Raw genomic sequence first — 20,672 nt, forward strand, 5'->3', positions numbered from 1 at the left:
CATTAAAGTATGTATTAATACTTGATGACATTTAATAAGTGTACGACTTGAAATAGATGAGCTAGAAATTGTTGCAACTTCTTCAATTTTACAAGACATAATATAAGCTTTACCTACTAGCATGCCTTGTGTGAAAAAGTTACTTGAAGATAGAATCCAATTGACTCTATTAACATCCAAATTATATTTACAACCTTTCTTGTATAAAGTTTTAGCTAATAATAATATATCATATGCTCCAAGAACCAAGTAGATAACCTTCACAATCATAAGAATGCATTTTCGTGTACGATCTAAAACTATGAGATGCATCTCACCTGAGCCTCATGATTTATTAATGCCACCATCATGGCCTTGGATTGGGATAGTTGTATTTTTATCAAAATTGAGAAGCTTATTCTTATTTTCTCAAATGTGTACATTAGCTGTACTATCAATGTGTATATAATGCCATAATTGACACAACTATGCAATCATAATTTTTTAATTAAATGATTCCTCTTGAGCTAAAAGAATAATAGTAATTCTAGCATTTACTATACTATTATAATTTTTTTAGGATATTTTGAATCACCTCGCTAATGCCTCTTCTATCTACAAGCCCTACAAATACTTCTAGACTTATTAATCTTGGGCTTTTTTTTTGTTGTAGATGATGCTTCTTGAAGACATGTTTTCTTCTTACATATACTCTTAAAGCAAAAAATGGAGAACTAATCTTCTCCTTTCTTTACATCTTTTCTTCAAGGAGAATAGATTGTAGTACTTCTTCTATGATTTTTTTTCTTTTTCTTTATGCAATCAATTGAATAAGTGAATCCTAACATTTTGATAATACAATAAGTATAAGAAATGTCATGCTTTATATATTCATTTTACTACTAGCTTCAATATATTGATTCTTAAAATCAAAAGTCTCTCTAAGAAAAATCTCCATAGATTTTTTGTCCACATATTGAAGATTATACAATTTCTTCATTAAAAATATTTTAGTAATAATTTATGAGGGCTTGTAGATCCTAACCAATATGTCCCACATTTCCTTTGCGATACTACATTTGTGTATATGAGTTAATTGCAAAGGCTTAATATTAAGTATAATCAATGCTTGTGCTTTTGCTTTGCTTGATTTATATTTTAATTTTTCATCAATATCCATAGGGCATTTTAATATCCTATCTACATGTATATAGAACTTACAAATGCACATCAAATATTTTATAACAAATATCTATGTGCCATAGTTTTTCTCATCTAATCAATGAATGCAATGATCCATTGAAGATGTCATTGCTAAATACAATTAATGCAATAGCAACAAATAATTATAAGAAAACAATTAACAAATAATCTACAAAATACAATATTTGGAAAGTAGTAGTAGTACCAAGCTATATTGGAGCAAAAAAAAACTTATTTTCACCACTAATAATAAATAGAATTTAATTAAATACAAATAAGCATCAATAGAATTAAACTCTAATTCTAGCAACTTCAGCAAAAAAAAACTTATTTTCACCACTAATAATAAATAGAATTTAATTAAATACAAATAAGCATCAATAGAATTAAACTCTAATTCTAGCAACTTCAGCAGGGCTCCAACAACTCCAACAAGGCTCCAATAGCTCCTTGGCTTTGGCAACATTTCAACGGCTATAGAGCTTCGGTAGCAAACAAATCATCCAAGTTTTCATCTACGAAAAACATCTAGTTTCATCTAGTCTCTATCCAATAATATTCATCCATGGTACTATTTATCTAAAATGATATTCATTCATGGCATTGTTCATTCAACTCTGATACCATGTTACAAGAATTGGATGAATAACATTTTGTTGCAAACAAGAATGTGGAGGAAACCAATGGGAGAGTACTTCCAATGTCTTACGTTCGATAAGTCACAGACTTTGGTAAATAGAATATGGGACATTCAACAGTAACCACCTCAGTAAGTTTTTTGGAGTTAGTAATTGGGATCGCAATAAACAACTTACGCTCGAGATGAGGTTGCGTTCTGGCAAATTTTACACGGATTCTGACTCGCCGGCAGAGGTATTAGTATTGGTCCATGACCTCCTTAAAATGCAAGGCAAACCAAACGTGCAGCAACAGAATCTGAACTCTGATAGGAAGTTCCTAGAAAACTTTATCAAGAGGAATCCATTTCCTACAAATCGGGATTCGAATGACTTCAAGACAGACATAACGGACATGGGCCGACAAGCCTTGGAAGAGTGGAAGACGCACCTGCCTCCTAAGGAATTCTTGAATTGGGTGAGTAATGCTCCAGTTTTTGTTTGATCACTGTTAGTCGGGTCGACTATGTGTAAATGGATCTCAATCCAAACGTGGTATTTGTAACGTGATTTGCAGACTTGTGCAAAATGTCCATGTGAGCTCAACACTTGGCGCTAATTTGCAGAAAGCCCGCGGCTATCCTCCCGAAGCACCTGCTCCAACAAACATAGGCAATATGGACAGATGGAAGTCTTCCGTCAGGTAAGGGGCTCGTGAACTTTGGGTCCTCCGATTTCAGGTCAAGTGGAGAGTACATTGCCGAATCTTTGGAGGCGTCTAAGAGAGAAGGGGCTCACAGATATCTGCAATGGTTTCTTACAGTCTGTGGACAGTGCAATCTGGACTCTAACTAACCTGGGTGGTTCATTGTTAAGAATGGTTCCCCTCTCAATTGTTCCCCGCATAAATCTGCAAAACTAGTGTGATTTTTAATCTGCAATCGTGAAGATTGTGAGTCGCCACTTGTATAACTCGGTCATTGCATTCGTCGTGATTGTCTTAGAACTAGTCCTGATTACGAAGCATCCTAAGGATTTTGAAATGGTCGTGTGGTATTAGGACAATTTGAATGCAATCTGAAGTGAAGGGCAACCTATGAAGTGGTCTCTGTTGCTGTGCTGAGAGTGGGAAGGGGTAGTAGAGGGTACTGTCCGAACTGACGATTCAAAGATATGTTTTGTCATGCCGTTGTTTACTTGGAAGCAAACAAATGCTATGCTGCAGATGGCAATTTGGGAGTGCTATGACGCTGAGAAAAATAGCAGTCGTTGTCCGTTTTGTGTAGGACAAATTTTAAGTACCATTTTGAGTAGAATCAGCTTGATCTGGCTGTTAGCGGCACAAAAAGGGATTCGACCCTTGTCCAGGATTTCATTCACGGTGTTGTTAACTTTGCAGAATTGGGAGTAGATGACGGATACGTTAACATAGTCTTGTTTAAAACATCTGGGGAAATGTTAGCGTTGGGTCCGACAAACAAGATGATGCGATTAGTACTGATATATTTTATTAGTTGCCAGGACATACGCACCGTGGTTAAACTCTGCTTTTGTTGTTTCCCAGGCCTGGTTGAGCACGGTCTTGTGGAAGTTGGACTGTTATCCTCTTGAATTTCTCCTTCTTTTAACAGATTATTGGAACGGAGTATTTCCGCAGGTGATATCACATAGAACTGTGTTTGGTATATAATGTGCCGGCTCGGAACAGGAGCAAAAGCTTCAGAGCTGCCCCTCTGCAGCTCAAGCAGCAACATAAAGACTTGGAGCTTGAGGTTGGCGACCCCTCTCCTCCACCTCGTCTGGTTCCCACAACCCAGTGCAGAGCAGTCTGGGAGCTGGGCTTTGTAGCATGTGTAAGCAGAATTTGCAAGCCCCTTCCCAACCGTGCCATGGCGGATGGCCTGGATCCCTCTTTCGTATCCTTTCATTCTCTTTCATATTCTTTCTGCATGTTCAGTCATGGGAGGCTTCATTTACAAGCAATACTTTAACAAATCCCGTGTAATCCTCCTCTTGGGTTCTCGTAGGTGTTGTGCATGTATTAGTTGCAACAGTGTATTTCTTTACAAGCTTCAAAACGTTGATAAATGAGGTTAATGGCAGCTACTGATCGTTCTTAAGTATCAAACTGGATTGATTTAATTTCTTGTTTTGTGACTTATCTATAGTATGTTGTAGAATTGTTTATTCATATCTTGATGTACCCAGTCTTGTTTTTTTACAAATATAATATGTAGTATAAAATTTTCAGTTTTGATTATAAATTATATAAGTTGTGTTGGAATGATTTTACTCATTCCAAATACAACGTTATTTCTAAGTGTTTTGTCTATTTTTTAATTTCAATGTCTTGTTAAACATTCTTTTATAGTATAAACTTTTAACCCATATTTTTTGTTTTTTATTTTTTAAATACAAACATTGTATAAACCTACAAAATACAAAAGCATGAGATATAACTAGCAGTTAGGTTTGATAATTCCTTGCAAATTATCCATCTGTTTCAGGCCCATAGTCAATAGATTTTACTCAGTCTTGAATTCAATGCATTCCAATTTTGTTTAGTTTTTTTTTTCAAATATAATATTTCTAAAATAACCGATGCATTACTAAGATAACTTATTCATCATGTTCCTACATAAATTTATTTATTTTAACTGTATCGTTTAACTTCATTATTTTCTTTTTACCAAGACTCAAAACATTTGCTAACGTGTGCAGAGCTGTTCAAGAGGAGAGCTTCAAATGGGCTTCATACAAACCTCACGAAAGCTCGTTCGCTCAAATGTCTGCAGTTCCTTTTCCAGTGTCGGCAACCTTGCGAAGCCTTCGAAGTTATTTTCCCGGTCCAGACTCAGAAGTGACGCATTACTAAGAATTCTACACATTCTGCGCAACAGGCCTCGAATTCTCCATTTGCTTGCTTTCATGCTGATTGTGTGCGGGTTATCTCGACTGAGTGCCAAGACTACAAAGTGGAAGGGCGAGGAGTTTGGGGTTGTAGAGTTTCTGAAACAAGCGTAGCGAAGATGGATCCTTCAAGGTCGCAACTTTCAAGTTCAAACAAGAATCATAGTCGAAGTTTTTCGGAGTTAGTAATCGTGCTCGCCATTGCAAGTGTACAATTGACATGAGGTGGCATCACCCTAACAAGTTTTGCAAAGGAATGTGCCTTGCCGGTAGAGGGCGCAGCATTATTCCATGACCTTGCGAAGATGCACGAGGATCCAAATGCGGAACCTGAGAAACTAAACTGTGAGAATAAGGATTTCTCAGAAAAATTTATCCTTGCCAAACCACTTCCTGCATCGCAGAACTTGGAGAAAATAAAGACAGGATTTAAGAAATTGGGCCCGCATGTCTTGGAAGCATGGAAGACGGATCTGGGTCCCGAGAAGTTTCAGAAGTGGGTAAGTTTTGATTTGTTCGCTGGTAGGCAAGTAGACTTTTTGTCTATGTATCTCTATGCAAACGTTGTATCTGGAGTGTTTCTTGAAGACTTTTGCAGGTATATTCTTCTGAGTGCAAAATCTTGTATTAATTTGCAGGGAGCCCGCGGATATCCTCCTGAAGAACCTGCTTCAACAAACTTAGGCAACATGGACACGGATAGGTCTTCGATTCTACAAGTGGCTTGTGAACATGGGACTTTTAGTCGTAGGTCAATTGGGGAGTTGACAAGTGTAGCTTCCCAGGCATCGAGGAGTGAAGGGGTCTGCACATGTGTGCAATGGTTTCATGGACTTAAAAGAACATAATTATACTGTCTATGGGTGAAGTTAATTTTTATCACAGTAATGGCACAATAATAATAATAATAATAATAGTTGAGATTCTATTTTTATAGGAACTCCATCAGTACGACTGTATTCCCTCCAATTTCCTTGGAGATTCAGCTTCCTTTCGACGAAATGTGCAGCATGATGTAAATTGGCGATCTTTACCACAGCTAAATGATTAACCAAGTTCACCAAACGCAGATTTAATACTCTAAGAAGAAAACTTACTCGTGCATTCGTAAAGAAGTCATAATGAGAAATTGATTGAAAGTGGAAAAAGCCACAACACAAGACTGCAGATGATATCTTTTGATGGCTAAGATAATAATTATAAGCATGTGTTGTCAAACTCAATGGCCATAGCCAAGTGGATGAGGAAAATGGAAACAAGGTCAGATCAGGTTTTGCGGTAAAAAAAAAGGATACGGGCACAGAGCACGAATAAAGACAAATTATAACAATCATACCCATGCACGCACCCCACATAGAACGAAGTTCTTGAATACTTCAGTGTTCAAGGATCGGAAAATCTCCTTAATTTTACCAAAAATTAAATACACCCCCATGAAATAGTAGGTCAATGGTTGGCAATGCAAAACCTTAGAGGTCCCACCTCGACCTATCATCAGTCCCCCATCCATATATATTACAACTTCGTTCCAGAGTTTGCAGTTGAAATAGAAGCACTATGTCTTTGAAATCAGTTCCCACATATGGGACAGACATAACATTGTGAGCAGCCTCACAAACCTTCCGTATGTTAAGAACACATCACCTACTGCAGTACAATACATCCCATGTAGGCTTCCAAGGGCATCAACAAAAACAAGAAAGATGAAAATAAAAATACAATCAATTGATGAGGATGGATGTTCAAAGTGCATGGCAAGTTTATGGGGGTTATCCAGCGGCAAGAACAGGACCTCCATCAGCTGTTACTATAGATGCCATATCCTTCTGTACGTCCCCTTCCCTCTGTTGGCTTCCCTGTACATCCTGTTCAAGGTTGAACACAATGATCAGATGAACCTGCCTCATGAAATATAAACCTACCAACTCCAATCTATTAAATCATCCTACCTGTTCACTTCGCATTATTTTCCTTGCACAAACCTGTAAAAATGCAGGAAGATCATGACTAACTGAACTCGTCACAAAGTGGAAAACCGAGGAGAAAAAGCACAGATAACCTACCACCCCTTGAGGAGCATTGTCTACACTACCCTGCAAGCCCGCCACCTGGTGCTGCTGTTGCTGCAGGATCTGTGCCCCCCAGAAACCACCACATCAAGATGGCAGCTCAGCCATTCTATCAATACACATAATACGCATGAAGAGAAATATGAACTAAACTAATTTACACGACGAACCGCGTAAAATTTTGATGTCACAAGCGGCAACAGTCCAGAAACAGAAGCATCGATTCTCCGTTTATCTAGCTCACAGTGCAGCGAATGTGCTTACTTGCTGTGGATGCAGCATGAGCTGCTGCTGCCCTCCAGCAGTAATCGAAAGGTTCTTGGACAAATCTCTCAATACACCCTGTCGACATTAGACATAAGTTTCATCAATTATATTCATGTAATCGAGGAAGTTAACTTAAATATAGTCGTAAGATCTCATCGTAGCTCCTGAAATCAAAGAACTATCCTGATTCCACATACCTTGTTAGCCCACATAAGACCACAAGCATTGCATAATGTGCGAGGTCCAGCAGGTCCTCGTCGCATCATTGGAGTGGACCGCTCACCAATTCCACAATGTACACACCTACAATTATGTAAACGACAAAAAAAAAACAAAAAAAAACAAAAAAAAACAAAAAAAAAAAAAAAAAAAAAAAAAAAAAAAAAAACAGTTACAAAAATATAATAATAATAAATAACGTTATCCCCTAACCACTAAACCCATCAGTGCCATTTTGCAACAGAAAAACTGGAAACAGCCTGTTGAGCTAATCCTCCAAGTAGGATCAACTCGAAAAGAACAATGTGAAAGCGCATGAAGCACTAAAAATCAGAAAAATAAAATAAAATAAAATAAAATGACATACGTGACTTCTGGATGAACTCCCGGTGCTACAGTCTGTCCAGGGGCTAGGGTACCATCCCAGTTAGCAACAGGAGCACCCTCTTCCTGGGTTGGTCTTGAAGAGGCAAACTGGCCTTTCTTGCGCTGCATCCTGAATACAATCTTGAATTTGGACACATTAGAAACACACCCTACTGGAATAAAAAAACGGCGTTTTACATGCAGTTTACTAGAGTCGAATACAGCAAATCATCGACTGCCCTCGATGAAGTGGGATCAAATTAAAAGATTTGGCTGCCAACACGGGAATAAACCAGAGCTAGTAAACGTCCAGATTTTTCAATCTGCTGAAAAATATGACGTGCCCAAATAGAGGAAATTTTCAAAAATTTGTGAGCAAGCTGGTAGGAAATATGTTGGATCACCACAATAAAACTACCTTTGGGCAACTTCTTTCCGAACAGTATACCGAATTTTCTTATCATAACACCGCTCTTTGCGCTTCTCCCGAAATCTTGTCAAAGATGCTAGCCTTTGTGGCATGTTCATTCGTGCCGGTAGCTCTGTCAGCCCCTACATTGAGCAAGTCAAAGTACTCGTTCTCAAAATTGTAAATAAGGACATCCGAGTCAAATCAACAAGACATACACCTTCACTAACAGAGGAGCAGTGCCTAGAAAAGCAACGTAGTATTATATTCCCAAAGGAAGGAGCTATATAATTCAACCAACTGCACAACAGCATGTACCATTATATTTAAGGAAGATATGTCTAGCGTGATACATGGAAAGGTTATTCAAGCTCTACCTTGTGATGATGGCTGAACATATTGACACCCGACATGCCTGGAGGTATCTCGCGGCCGCCCAATAAAAGAAGCACAGCCTGGACCTGTAATGTAAATGCAAGTAAACTCACCCAATCTGACTTGGTACATTCTCATGTGTCTACGAAGTCCCATCAATTTCCCAGTTGCGGAAGAGTGAGGACATACACAAGTATAACTTACTAGGGATCACACAAAGAATGATTTGAAGAGTTCAAACTCAATGCGGATTACTGAAGCACTACATGAAAGATTACCTTCTTAGGAGGCACGGTGTCAAACACATAGACTTCACCCTGATAAGATAAGGTGAGCTGTGTGGAGCCCTGCGTGCGTACAGCCAGGGGAGTAGGCCCATCACCCGGGTTGCCACCGCCATCAGAATGCATGTCGGCCTCATCTAGACCCTCCTCGTCTCCAGCGTCATCGTCATGCTCTTCCACTTCTACTCCATTTTCCTCCTTATTATGCATCCCGTGCCCGTGATGGCCATGATGGTTATGAACCTGATCGACCTCTAGATGATCCTGGACTTGTTGGTCCCCCCTAGCCTGCCCGTGCCCTTCTGATTCGCCATGACCATGCACGTGCATCTCACGCATGGCATGCTGTGCGTGACCTAATCCATGACTCAAACTCTGTGGGTGAAGGTTGTGATGTAATTGAAGGGATTGGGCATGCACGAGGTGATCTCCGTCAGACATCCCTCCTACATCTACCCCCTCAGAGGGCATTCAATGTCGATGACTGCGCGCTTGGAATTGTTGGATAGCGTCCTGTGCTACCGAGCGCGAGTCCTAACTCTGTCGTCAGCTATTGCGTGATGGACCATGAAATACCCAACTACCAAGAGAACGTAATACCCACTACCATCACCCAAAACTATTCCTACATGTATCATCTCATTGACGACACAGAGACCTGCATCCTCGACTGACGATTGTACTTCCACCTGCCAGACCATGCCAGAAGCCGGATATCAACTATCGAAACAGATGTGAGGCATTTTGCAGGCAGAACCAGGCACACTCACATTTCGCAACCAAACGGAATCTAGAACATAACAAGACCAGCAATCTGAGACGAAATACGTTCTAGAGAGGAAGAAACAACTGCGGAGGGATTTGCATCCACCTAAAGAAGACAGTATGCTGCAGATAATTATTAAAAAAGGCTCTCGTGCGAACGTCCTTGAGGGCATTGAAATACGTATCCCAGAAATTGAGTTGATTTGTGGACCAGTGTGGTAAGAATTTAAAAAATAGGATAAAATCAAAAAATGTCAATCCTCCCTAAATTTCTACAGAAATTTCAGAAGAATATAATAAACATTAGTCCCGGCCAGACATCTGGGTCAAGTGAAAAACCAAAAACAGACTATGATGAAAGAATTTTAGAGGAGGAAGTTACAACTCAAAATCCTGCCAGATGAGGAGACCTTCATGAATGGACGTACGATTCATCTAAAATGAGACAGCGGCACAATGAAAAAGAGCGCTAAATATTAAACTCTAGTTCCCACTCAACCCTAACCTGCAGCTACGACACGAACGATACTTCTGGGTTGAATTGTTATCAGAGCATCAATACAAACAGAAAAAACTAATGATACACCTTGATCACAGAAATTTATATTTCAACCTTTTCTGACTCAGCCCGACTAAAGCTCACTCGGCACAGTCCGCGACAGCTAGCACTCAAGCTTGACTCCGAAGTGTAGACTTCGGAGCCAAGCTTCGCCCACTCAAAGACCGAAACACTAAGCATCCTAACACCTTCCTATCAAGCGAGGAAAGAGAAAATCCACCCTCGTAGGCAACCAACCACGTACCTCAACTCTGTTGCTGGGCCATAGCTGACGCCGGCACGGGTGCTGATCTGCTGGCGCACTTGCCCCCTCGTACCACACAAACCATGTCCAAATTGGGTGTAATCCACAATGCGACCACTCCCGATGAAACTGAGAACAACCCAACTGCGACTGACGAATCCAAACGCGATGCAACGCTGCGACAACCCTCTCTGGCGACGCAAAAACCAATAATCTGGAGCAGGAGCACGGATTGCAGACGCCAGCAAAAGGAGGACGAGGACGAGGACGAGAGAGGGAAGGCTTCGAAAAGGCACTGGAAAAGTAAAAGGAAACGTACTCTGCAAGACGGACGGACGGGTGCTGGGTCTCACCCGTCTTTTCGTTACCCCCCCCCCGGGCCCACTTTTCCGTTAACTATTTCCTGGCAGTGGCTCCTCGACTTTTCTTGTTTGGAGTCCAGATGTCGGATTCGCGACGGGCCCCGGGTCGGCTTGTGGCTTCGTTTCGTCACCTGGTACGGCCTCTCGTTTTCACCTACATTAACGTTGTGTGCTTGATTTCTTTATTATTTTTTTAGTATTTGTTTAATAAAAAACTAAAAAAATTAATTTACACCAAACATATTTTTTTAAGTAACTAATGTTTTTTAATTAATATTAAACCATGTAAAAAAATAAGAATCTCCTCTATTGTATAATACTATTGTTAGAATTATTTTAGAATGAGATCTTTATGAACTATAAAGTTTCTAGAGAATTACTTATGTTAAAAATATCTTTTGGTTATATTAATAAAAATAGACATATATTGAAATGTCTGTAAAACTATTTTACATTTAATAATTATATAATATGATAAATTTGGATAAATTTTTATAAAAAAATATTTTAATTTTTTTAATATATATATATATATATTATTTATGTTAAATTTTTAACCCACAAAATATATTGGTAGATTTCCAAAATAAAAAATGATTTATAATTTATGTTGAATATTAAATTATCTAAGATTTTTTTAAAAGATAATTAAAAAAATACAAAAGAATATTTTAAGTCACAAAATTACCAAAATAATTCTTTTAAGATGAAAAGAAAATAAATTACCACATAATTAGGACAATTGAGAAGAGTTATGGAACCAAAAGTAGCAATATAGTGGCATATACTTTATAGAGACTTTTTAAATTATATGGATCATTAATATAAAATAATTAAGATTATGTACTTAAAAAAAAACAAAAACAAAAACTTGCATAACAGTTTGTACCTATAAATTTATAAAAATATTCATAAAAAGAAACACAATAATGAATATATTTGTAGATTTAAATGATTTCTATTAGTTAAACCTGATAAAATGCCAATTTAAAACTACAACCATTTTTAAAAAGATATTGTAGTATCATAACTCTTAAGGATTCTTACTTCAACAAAATAATAAAGTATTCATTCCGAAATTCTGGTTGAAAAAGAATACGGACATTGATGAAGAAATTTATGTGGTCATGCAGCCTAAGGGCAATGGAAAAAACAAAAAATAATACGTTGAGAATTATGTGAACTATTTTGTCCCACTCCAAATTTAAAAGTAATACTACGGCCATTTGCTGTAACAAATACTATTGAGTATTTTTCAACTGCAATTTCATTCTCACAACAATTCTTACGTTCAATGGACTTCCAAACGACATGGATATACATCACAAACTGCAATTTCGGAACACTGAAAGAACTCAAAATCAACTTATTATGTAAATTAGTCACAAATGTATGGTAAAGAATGAGTAGAAAGTAGAATAAGCTATTGCTGTTACCAATCTGATGAAACAATCTAAAGAAGAGCACAGATTCATTGATCATGGCAAGCATAGAATCTCACACATACCATTCTGAAGCCTTCTATACAGACAGCCGTGTTCTGTAGTCCACAGTATCATTCACATACCGTTTCATGAATATCTCAAAACCAATAAAAAGAATAAGAAGAGTAGAAGGAATGCCTCGAATTGTTCAACATATTTCCTGCAAGCAAGCTCAACTCATGAGCAGCTTCACGAGTGAAATGTGAAGTTGAGCATGAGTGCATCTGCTTCCGAGGAGATTGATGGTGGAAGTAATGCATCAGACTGGCACTCTGAATGGCATCACTGCTTTTGATGCCAGTCAGCTGTCGACAGAGCTTTCTCATGAACAATGAGCGCATCTTCCTTTCAGCAAAAGTCAGCAAAAGTGGAAGTAAATGTGTGATGAGAAAGCTTTCTTTCCTGTGTAAGGATGCCGTTGCTTGCAGGCAATTGGCAGCATCACCATGAATTTCTTCAATGGTACTTGCACACTTCAGACTGGGTGAACTCATTCCAAGAAATTAACCGACATCGCCAACAATCGACAATGTCTAGGAGCAGAATCTCCGAGGCCAAGGTCGCAATCTTTCTCTTCTTGGCAGTGAGTAAAAGTTCCCACCAGAGCCTCGAAGCCATTTGCACACCATTCGTCGTTGACGACCTCTCAGAACTTCACCTGCATCAAAGTCATTGCGACGCTGAATCAGCCAACCGGGTAACCATGCGTATCGTGAAGAGGGTTAGCTGAATACAAACGGTAAACGCTCAGAAGTATGTAAACTGCTTATGTGCGTGCAATTGAACGCTTCGAAGATGTATATCAGCAACACGGGTAAGGGCTCTACATTTGCACATTACTTCTGACATTCGAAGCTCCTCGAGGAACCGAAAAACCGAAACGTTCAAGTCTCAGGTTTTTCTTCGCATCTTGGTATCTATTCCACATGAAACCTACAAAAACTTGAGGTCATGCACAAAGCTTCCGGGTCGCAGATTAGCCGGAGAACCTCATGAATTAGCTACATTAGGTGTGAAACGGACACTCGCGAATTGGACTACGCAATGTGGGTACAAAATATGATCAAGAATGCAAAACCCACCTTCTCAAACCACACTCAAAATTAACAGACACCAAGAGACCTCTGCGATCTGGTAGAATGCTCAGGTTTAGCCGCAGATGACATCGTTTTCGCGCATCACGTGCGGAACCAACTGGCGGCAGTGGGTAGCAAGGTTCAAACGCCAGGAATTCCCATACCCGTGGGAGACACTGTGCGAATTTTGTTGGGCTTTTCACAAGAGCTCCCATCCGTTCTCGCTCCCCATCCTTCCACGTCTGCCGATTCCCAAGTTCTCGGTTAGGCAACATTTCGTCACCTTCCTTCCCACTTCGCCCTCTCCACCCAAATTCTGCTACTTGCCAATACACCTTCCGACACCGTGTCTGTAGGTCCTCCCCTGAATGACTCAGATGCGGAGTATTCACACGTTCCTTCGGCCATCTGCGACCTACTATGATGCTCAGGTTTGTTCATCGTTTTCACGCTCGCATTTTGGTATTTAGGGAGATGAGTTGGATTTGCTGAGGAGGACCCATTGTGCGGCCATGGGGATTCGATCAATGATTGCATGATCCGCAACAATTTTTATCTGCATTATTCTTGTTTATTTTATTCTTGTGTATTTCATAAATTTTGTTGTGGCAATGCGTAAATGTCCCAAGTGCTGGTAAAGTTACAATTTCGCATCACATTGGCCTCTGACCGGCGCCAAAACGAATGCGTGAGAAATTAGGCGGAAAACATGTGTTTGATAATGTCTGTAAGCCGGTAGTGTATGAATTTTCTGTCGCGATTGCTATGGCAACCATTGAGAAGGGACACGAACATTCAAGAAGGTTGAGCATACAAGTTTTCTGGAAAGAACTTAGGCCTATCCGAATCTCAGAGCTCCAGTTAAAAGGCAGAATTGGAAATTCAGTTTGGATAGTTTGTTTGTAAATTTACTTGCGTGTGTTTCCTCGGAATGATCTCGCAATCGCAGGCGGTCGAAATGTAGTCTGATGAATTGTCTACTTAGCCATTGCATTGTGAACTTGACACCTTCTAACAGACAGATTTTGATGTATTTACTAGGTGGTGGACCTTGGAAATGTGCCACTACTTTCTATGTTACAAGCTATGGATCTGGTCATTCAAAGTTTTCTACGAGGTTTGGTCCTTATGCTCGTCTGCTAAGACAAAATGCGCTTGGAATAGATTTTGGCGTTAGACCTTTAGCAGATGTAGATCATGACTAAGCTGATGGCTCATGTCTGCAGCCGCGTGTTGGGGCGAGTGTTTCTGAATTGTAGGTCCTCGCAACCTGTCTCTGAGCTAATGTCAATGGCGAGAGACGTATGGCGATGGTGTAAAGTTCATCAGAAGTGGCTCCAAGGTCTGAAACCACACAACTTGAGTCACGATTCATTCTTGTGTGAGAGTATTACGAACAGTTTACCTTTCGACACTGATCTCAGTCTCTTCTAATTGCAGATGTGAACGCCTGTGTGACACAAAAAGGTTTAGAGCATGTAAAGACCGATTCAGCACCACGTTCCTTCTCACCCTCATCAAGATCTGTATTCTCCAGCAGGCTGAATTGCACCGAGAGCAGTGGGAAAAAATTACACAAAGGAAGCGTAGCTGCATCCAACCGGTGGCGAGACGATAGCAATACCCTAGATCCGGTTCCCAATTTCACCGCTAAAAAGGACAAGAAGCAGGGTTGTTCTCAATCTCAGGAACATCTAATGTCTCTACCCAAAAGTTTAGGAACAGACTTGCAAGAGTGTTCCCCTGCTTCAGCCCTCCCTACAGAAGACCTTGCAGATGTTGAGGATGTCTGGCCGCAGACATTCTCATCAAGATACAGGAAACCGGTCAAGTGGCTTTTTGCAGAGGCTCCCATGCAAAGTACCACATTCTTTTCATTGCAGATGATAAATGAAGTGCTTCAATGTTTTAATTTTTTCGTTCGACGTTGACAATCGTGCAAGTGGACTTCTTTGCGGCTTCCCTCAAGCCTTTTGATTTTTGCAATGCAAGGTGTACGAAAGCCTTACAGCGCGAAGCCCCTCTAGCAGCACTTGGAACTAACAATAGGCTATTCTTGTGTGCAGATAATTTTCGTCAAAATATTAGCGAGAGCGAAAACTGGGTAACCGTGTTCAGGTGTGTTCGTTTTGGAATCTTAATCCGTTGCCACATATGTATGTGCGCGCTTGTATGAGGTTGTATGTCGATATCGTCGTATCACAGATCAATTCAATCAGGATATGGGTGCCTATTGGGAGGAATACGAATCTCTGTGTTGTGCACTCTGAGAATATGGTAGTGTAGATAGTTCTTTGTATAAATTGGAATCTTAGTGTAGATCATCGACAACATAAGCTTGACTTGACGTGTTTGTCTGTCACATTTTTAAAGAAGATTGCAGGCATCTCATTTGTTTTTTGGGAATCCTTTAGGTGGTGAATGTTGTGCCATGAGGTTGAGCAGCATTTGGGCATCCCAGTAGTAATTCAATTGGAGCTCATTAAAGTTTCATACTGACCCCTTGACTTGCAGCTCTGTCCCAGATCACGATCCTGGAGGGCGTCCTGACAGGTGATAAACTATTGTCTGATTCTATGGCTATCATTCCACTACACTGATGTTCTTCCACACCGTTGCATTGGTTTTTGAGTGCAATCTCTACCTCCAATTACTCGTAAGAACTCATATCACAAGCTCAGGGCATAATTCACATGTCCGCGTTACATGACATGATTAATTGTCGGCACTTCAATGAGGCGCATCACCGTTAACCCATTAATGACTGTGGATTGGAGTTGGAGCACAGATTCGACACCAGCGAACTGTTGGACGTGATACGGGAGTTTGAGAAGTGTGGGACGATTGTAGAGCGAGTCGTTGGACCTGATGCCGCGAATTGGATCCAGCTTCAGTTTCAGGTCTAAATCAGATCTTCAAATTGAGGTCAAATCGATTAATTTAGCAAGCTCCATTAATCCATACATCCAATCATCGAACACTCGCCATTTACGTAACTTACTCCATGTGGCTCCGCGATTTGCTAACCATGTTGAATGGTGAAATGGCTAGCAGAGTTCACAGGAAGCAGGCCAGGCATTGATGAAGAGTGGATTAAGATTGAAAGGGGGCACAACAGTGATATGTCGAAATTTGGACGAGAAACAGCGCAAACAGTTGCTGCTTGGGACGATCTCCAAGTCCGGCAATCAATTAGGGCCCGGACCATCAAGTTCCAATCTGCCTAAATCCCATGGGTCTGTCGACGGGAATTTTTCGGAAGAGGAACTTCCCAAGTCCAGCCTCTCAAAATTTGTCGACCTCGTGTTTGGTAATCAATGCTGTCATGATTTGTCCTTCGATATTGAACACACAATGGTTTAATATCATTTCAACAGAACGATGGATTAGCTTTACTGTTGTCAGGACTGCAGTCAATGTACGTAGAGGTCAATCATTTCAGCTAAATAATGCTTTTTCTTCTTTTTTTGCACTGCAGATAGTGATCGATATCATCAGATTACACCAGCCGGATACATCATACCAATTAGGTTCGAACCGGGCTTGTACAAGGAGCTCTTCAAGTCCCAGATTCACCATTGCGACGCTTTTGTGACCCCGCAGTGCGACCCGGCAGCAAATCAACCCTTGTTTTTCGAGTACCCTTGGAAGCCAACAGATCCATGTGACTACACGCTAAGGAAAATTGAGGAGCTGCAAGATCGGGCTCAGGAATGTCTCGCCAGTAGCATGCCTTCTCAGGGACTCATTTCCCGCCCCACTGGTAAAACGTGCTGCGATGAGAACACATGGAGGAACAACGATCTCGTAAACCACTCATAGATACGCCACCATAGGACCTAAATGACCGTGAACCACCACTAGATCCTGACTTCCCTATGAAGCCGGAATTGCGTGCGAGCGAGGACCGACTCCGCTCAGGTGTGGAGAATTCCCCCTAGCCGCAGGTGAGCTCGAATTCGGTGAAGAATGGATTCATAGGTCATCTCCATGACAACATGGTGGGGATGGGGCTCGCGAACATTCACATGCGGCACAACAAACGGGATGGATGCCGGTGGAAAAAAAAAAAAGAGGACATCAATTGCTCATGGGTTATAACATGAGAAAACTCTTAAGAGTTGTTTCTGTTTGAAATTTACAGCAAATTACATCCGGAAAGCAATCTTATGGAATCCAATCTCGGCTCTACATTGTCTATTCAATCTCTGAGTGGATATATTCTTTGAATATGAAGTTCTTCTCACCTTCCTTGAGTGTGTATGCTGCTGCTGCACTTAGCACAGATCCTGAAGCTAAGAGTGCACGGATCACCATATCAGCTGGCACTCCAGCCGCAGCAGCCAGCACGATCGTGCTACCCCAGAAAATTTTCTGCCACAGCTGAAAATATTTTTGCGCATTCCGACACGAGGAGCAATTCAACGTGTGCTGCTCGTAGCGATCCAGCATCTGCCGCTTCGACAAGACCGTGGAGGGAAGAGGCCGATCGGTGCGAGCTTCAGGAAACCACTCGGGTCCGCCCTTGCCGTGCCTCCTTAGCCAGTTCCGGAACGCCAGCACGAAACGATCGGCCTGCGTGGGTGTGAACGTCAGCTTCCCATACTGGGCATTGATATCACCGTCGTGCGCCAGAAATATTTTCTCTTGGCCTTGCAGCACGATCATGTCGCCATCGTATACCTTGTTCGAGGTCCAATGCTCGTACCATCTCGGCACGAGCTGCCACCATTTGTCTCCAGGCGTCAGAAATTGGAAGAAGTTGCGAGCGCTGCATACGATGGAGCGGGTCTTCCCGGGGGCCATAGGAATGTTGAAGGAGCATATCAGAATCTCCCACTTCTGATCCCCGAGGATGGGAAGCTTGACAGGCAACTCAATTCTGCAGCACACATCCAACTCATCTTAGAATTGACAGGAAACGATTGATGCTGGACTGTTCCACCAAGATACACGTTGCTACTGATCAATCGATCGGTTTATCCGTCGAGTAAGAAACGAGGTCGTTGAGATAAGTAACGTACTTATTGTAGTAGTAGCAAGGCGGGTAGAACCCAGTGCTGATTGTGGGGGTGTCGTTGTTGGCTCCGGCGAACCCCCATGGCCCACTCTTATGCACCTTAAAAGGTAATGGCTTCGCTCTGTCCCTCCTCCCAGTCACCTTGTGGTGGGCGAAGTCGATATGAGAGGGATCCGAGACATTCTCCATCAAGGTGTCGTATCCATAGTACAAATCTCGCTGGATTGTCACTGTTGAGTACTTCGGATCGCTGAACTCGGGCGGCAACATTGGCGGTGAGGCTTGCGCGGCTTTCTCCCATCCCTTCTCATCCGGCCACACAAAGAGCAAGCCCTGAGAGACTTGGGTAGGATATGAAACTGCACACGCACGAGGGGAGAATTTGGCCTTTGATTCGGGCCCCGAGGCCGCTGCCTGCGGAATGGCACTGCAGCTGCCGTCTCCCTTGAACGCCCATCCATGGTAAGAGCACTGCAACATTCCGGATTCGTCCAACCTCCCCTCCTGGTCATTGCCAAGAAAAACCATTTTCCAAGTCTTCAAATTCCAAGTTCCAGAATACTCGTCGTACACATTCAAATCTAGAGGGGAACAAAAAAATGGGAAAAAGGAAAAAAACAAACAAACAAAACAAAAAAAAACAAAGAACAAGAATAGAAAGTCAAGAGAGGGGACTGACCGAGAGGGGTGCGAGGCGGTGGGGACATTTATCCAGAAAAACGCGCCACTCTCCTTGTGGATCCTTCCACACCACGAGCTCCCTACCGAGGAGTTGGAACGGGGTGGGCACAGAAGGATCCAAATCTTCAATCAAGGATACGGGATACCAATGATCGCGCCACACAAACGCGTCGTCGCTCTGCCCTTGCTCCGGCTGCTGTTCCTCCCCGCCGTCAGTTTGCAACGCTTCTTCAATGCCCAGGCTGGGCTCCCCCTCGCTCTTCGACATGTCGGGATCCGCTGGGGGCCGCGGTGGAGCCATGGTCATCACAACGGGACTGGGTTTTCGTACCCCCTTAACCTTCACAGCCTTAGACACATGGTTCCTGGACAATCGCAGGCTGAGATTCTTCGATGGAGAAAACAGAGCAGAGCTGGAGGAAGCAATATTCCTTGCGAGAGGCAAAGAGCAAGCTCTCCGCTCTTGATCAATTTGGGCGTTTGCAGTCGAGAATTCAGACCCTCGGAGACTCGCCACCGGACTTGCGTACAACGCGACGGTCGCTGCTGCCATGCTTACAGAGCAATCCTCAAACCGATCTCCTCAAAACAAGACCCTTCCACTACCAAAACCAGCTCAAGATTTCCAATTAAAAAACAAAACAACAAAAAAAACAGCCCTCTAGACGGTTTTCCTTCTATAATCCTGTATGTAGCAATATCGTTCAGTATGAAACTTTTCGATGATCCTGCAGGGTGCAGGCTTTCACAGCAATTTCCTGTAATCGATTGACCGTATTTGAGGTCGATGAAGTGCATCGGTCCCAGATTTGTACAGTCTAACTTCCCGATCACCCAACCGACCAGGAATTTCTTCGTGCTCACGCAATGCCTTGCGTTGCAAAGTCGACAGATCGGTCAGCTGGATGCTACTAGAACAAACGTGACTAGGAGATTCAACTCCTCCAACCATTGCTACCGTGGAAAGTGTTCGTGCAACAAGCGCACAAGCTCATGACTCCGAAACCCGGACCCGCGACACGCAACCAAAGACAAGGCCAATGAGAGGCGATCCTTCTCCCCACATTTGCCAGTTCGCACGTTTGCACCTCGCCTTTTTCCAATTCGCGGTCAGCTCCGACGAGATGGTTCTCGCGTCGTCGATCATGCGGCGATCATCGTGAGTCATGTCGAGCTCCGCTAGATGGACCCGGACTGCGCGATAAAGCTCCAAGGTTGCGTCTCTTCGGCGCCGCTTCGAACGAACGAACGAATTTATCAACGAACAAACGGATGGACATAGCACAAATTTATTATGGATAAAGTTGAAGGTAATAAAAGCAAGTAAATGCTGCCCTTATGAGGGGTATTGTCAACTCTTAGATTCATTCATTAACCATTGGTTATATGAGTTTTCTCAAAAATTACGTTTTATATTATTCTCTTACTTTATGTCCACATATTTTGGTTAGTAAAGAAAACAAAAAGAAATTGTCTTAGAATTATCATTTAGAAGAAGTGATTTTTTGAAGAAAAAGTAAGCATTTATTACAAAAGAAGTTACTTTGTGTTCATCATTATTGTGTTTATTACTCTTTATCATAATTTGATAGATAATATTATTACAATGCGTCATTACTCTCTTCTTTTTACTTTGTGTATGAACGTCTCCTACTCTTCTTCATTGCCATTTTTTGAATGCTATTTAGTGAACACTTTGCATATTAATTAATATTCAATATCTAGTTTTTATTTTATTTTCATTTTATTTTGGTAGAAATCAATTACATTATATATATTTAAA

General features: G+C 41.5%; 4 protein-coding genes across 12 annotated transcripts; 2 read left to right on the plus strand and 2 right to left on the minus strand.

Moving 5' to 3' along the window:
* Positions 1-2,015: 2,015 nt before the first annotated feature.
* LOC112284515 (uncharacterized) lies at positions 2,016-5,657 on the plus strand. 6 transcript variants are annotated; one of them, XM_073533073.2, is made up of 5 exons: positions 2,016-2,277; positions 2,426-2,502; positions 3,457-3,652; positions 4,521-5,209; positions 5,348-5,657. In XM_073533073.2, exons 1-3 carry the CDS (start codon positions 2,086-2,088, stop codon positions 3,458-3,460), a joined length of 273 nt encoding a protein of 90 aa, XP_073389174.2. In that variant the 5' UTR covers positions 2,016-2,085; the 3' UTR covers positions 3,461-3,652; positions 4,521-5,209; positions 5,348-5,657. The 6 variants fall into 6 exon arrangements, with proteins under 6 accessions (XP_073389174.2, XP_090111753.1, XP_090111747.1 ...); XM_090255627.1 differs by having other exon boundaries at positions 3,457-3,571; XM_090255621.1 differs by having other exon boundaries at positions 2,070-2,277.
* A 756-nt stretch (positions 5,658-6,413) lies between these two features.
* Positions 6,414-10,567, minus strand: LOC112284501 (GATA transcription factor 24). 2 transcript variants are annotated; one of them, XM_024524347.3, is made up of 9 exons: positions 10,267-10,567; positions 8,693-9,387; positions 8,417-8,500; positions 8,049-8,182; positions 7,632-7,760; positions 7,243-7,348; positions 7,043-7,120; positions 6,773-6,841; positions 6,414-6,574 (listed from the first exon to the last, which is right to left on the minus strand). In XM_024524347.3, the coding sequence occupies exons 2-9, from the start codon at positions 9,167-9,169 to the stop codon at positions 6,479-6,481; spliced, it is 1,173 nt and encodes a 390-aa protein (XP_024380115.1). In that variant the 5' UTR covers positions 9,170-9,387; positions 10,267-10,567; the 3' UTR covers positions 6,414-6,478. The 2 variants fall into 2 exon arrangements, with proteins under 2 accessions (XP_024380115.1, XP_073394778.1); XM_073538677.2 differs by lacking the exon at positions 10,267-10,567 and adding an exon at positions 9,570-10,187.
* Positions 10,568-13,207: 2,640 nt separating this feature from the next.
* On the plus strand, positions 13,208-17,363 carry LOC112284494 (uncharacterized). Of its 3 annotated transcripts, none has more exons than XM_024524334.3 (9): positions 13,208-13,619; positions 14,230-14,305; positions 14,415-14,530; positions 14,629-15,048; positions 15,255-15,306; positions 15,703-15,741; positions 15,977-16,088; positions 16,243-16,498; positions 16,667-17,363. In XM_024524334.3, exons 3-9 carry the CDS (start codon positions 14,473-14,475, stop codon positions 17,008-17,010), a joined length of 1,281 nt encoding a protein of 426 aa, XP_024380102.1. In that variant the 5' UTR covers positions 13,208-13,619; positions 14,230-14,305; positions 14,415-14,472; the 3' UTR covers positions 17,011-17,363. The 3 variants fall into 3 exon arrangements, with proteins under 3 accessions (XP_024380102.1, XP_073394771.1, XP_073394769.1); XM_073538670.2 differs by lacking the exon at positions 13,208-13,619 and adding an exon at positions 13,656-13,991 and having other exon boundaries at positions 14,629-14,859; XM_073538668.2 differs by lacking the exon at positions 13,208-13,619 and adding an exon at positions 13,657-13,991.
* LOC112284490 (pheophorbide a oxygenase, chloroplastic) lies at positions 17,284-19,917 on the minus strand. Its single transcript, XM_024524320.2, has 3 exons — positions 18,888-19,917; positions 18,213-18,712; positions 17,284-18,070 (listed from the first exon to the last, which is right to left on the minus strand). The coding sequence occupies exons 1-3, from the start codon at positions 19,440-19,442 to the stop codon at positions 17,386-17,388; spliced, it is 1,740 nt and encodes a 579-aa protein (XP_024380088.1). The 5' UTR covers positions 19,443-19,917; the 3' UTR covers positions 17,284-17,385.
* Between the last annotated feature and the right edge of the window lie 755 nt (positions 19,918-20,672).

This window comes from Physcomitrium patens, chromosome 1, assembly GCF_059467195.1.
Source record: "Physcomitrium patens ecotype Gransden chromosome 1, ASM5946719v1, whole genome shotgun sequence".
Classification (NCBI taxonomy): Eukaryota; Viridiplantae; Streptophyta; class Bryopsida; order Funariales; family Funariaceae; genus Physcomitrium; species Physcomitrium patens.

Excerpts from the sequence above, each read along its gene's own strand:
- LOC112284515 (XM_090255621.1), top strand. The coding sequence starts at position 5,015 with ATGCACGAGGATCCAAATGCGGAACCTGAGAAACTAAACTGTGAGAAT. Across the intron at positions 5,210-5,347 it reads CCGAGAAGTTTCAGAAGTGG|GGAGCCCGCGGATATCCTCC; the intron begins GTAAGTTTTGAT and ends ATTAATTTGCAG.
- LOC112284501 (XM_024524347.3), bottom strand. The coding sequence starts at position 9,169 with ATGCCCTCTGAGGGGGTAGATGTAGGAGGGATGTCTGACGGAGATCAC. Across the intron at positions 6,842-7,042 it reads TCATGCTGCATCCACAGCAA|ATCCTGCAGCAACAGCAGCA; the intron begins GTAAGCACATTC and ends TGGGGGGCACAG. Across the intron at positions 6,575-6,772 it reads ACAATGCTCCTCAAGGGGTG|GATGTACAGGGAAGCCAACA; the intron begins GTAGGTTATCTG and ends AACCTTGAACAG.
- LOC112284494 (XM_073538668.2), top strand. The coding sequence starts at position 13,931 with ATGAATTTTCTGTCGCGATTGCTATGGCAACCATTGAGAAGGGACACG. Across the intron at positions 14,306-14,414 it reads CATTCAAAGTTTTCTACGAG|CCGCGTGTTGGGGCGAGTGT; the intron begins GTTTGGTCCTTA and ends TCATGTCTGCAG. Across the intron at positions 15,049-15,254 it reads TGCAGAGGCTCCCATGCAAA|ATAATTTTCGTCAAAATATT; the intron begins GTACCACATTCT and ends TCTTGTGTGCAG.
- LOC112284490 (XM_024524320.2), bottom strand. The coding sequence starts at position 19,442 with ATGGCAGCAGCGACCGTCGCGTTGTACGCAAGTCCGGTGGCGAGTCTC. Across the intron at positions 18,713-18,887 it reads ACCGCCTCGCACCCCTCTCG|GAGGGGAGGTTGGACGAATC; the intron begins GTCAGTCCCCTC and ends GGCAATGACCAG. Across the intron at positions 18,071-18,212 it reads CCTTGCTACTACTACAATAA|AATTGAGTTGCCTGTCAAGC; the intron begins GTACGTTACTTA and ends TGTGTGCTGCAG.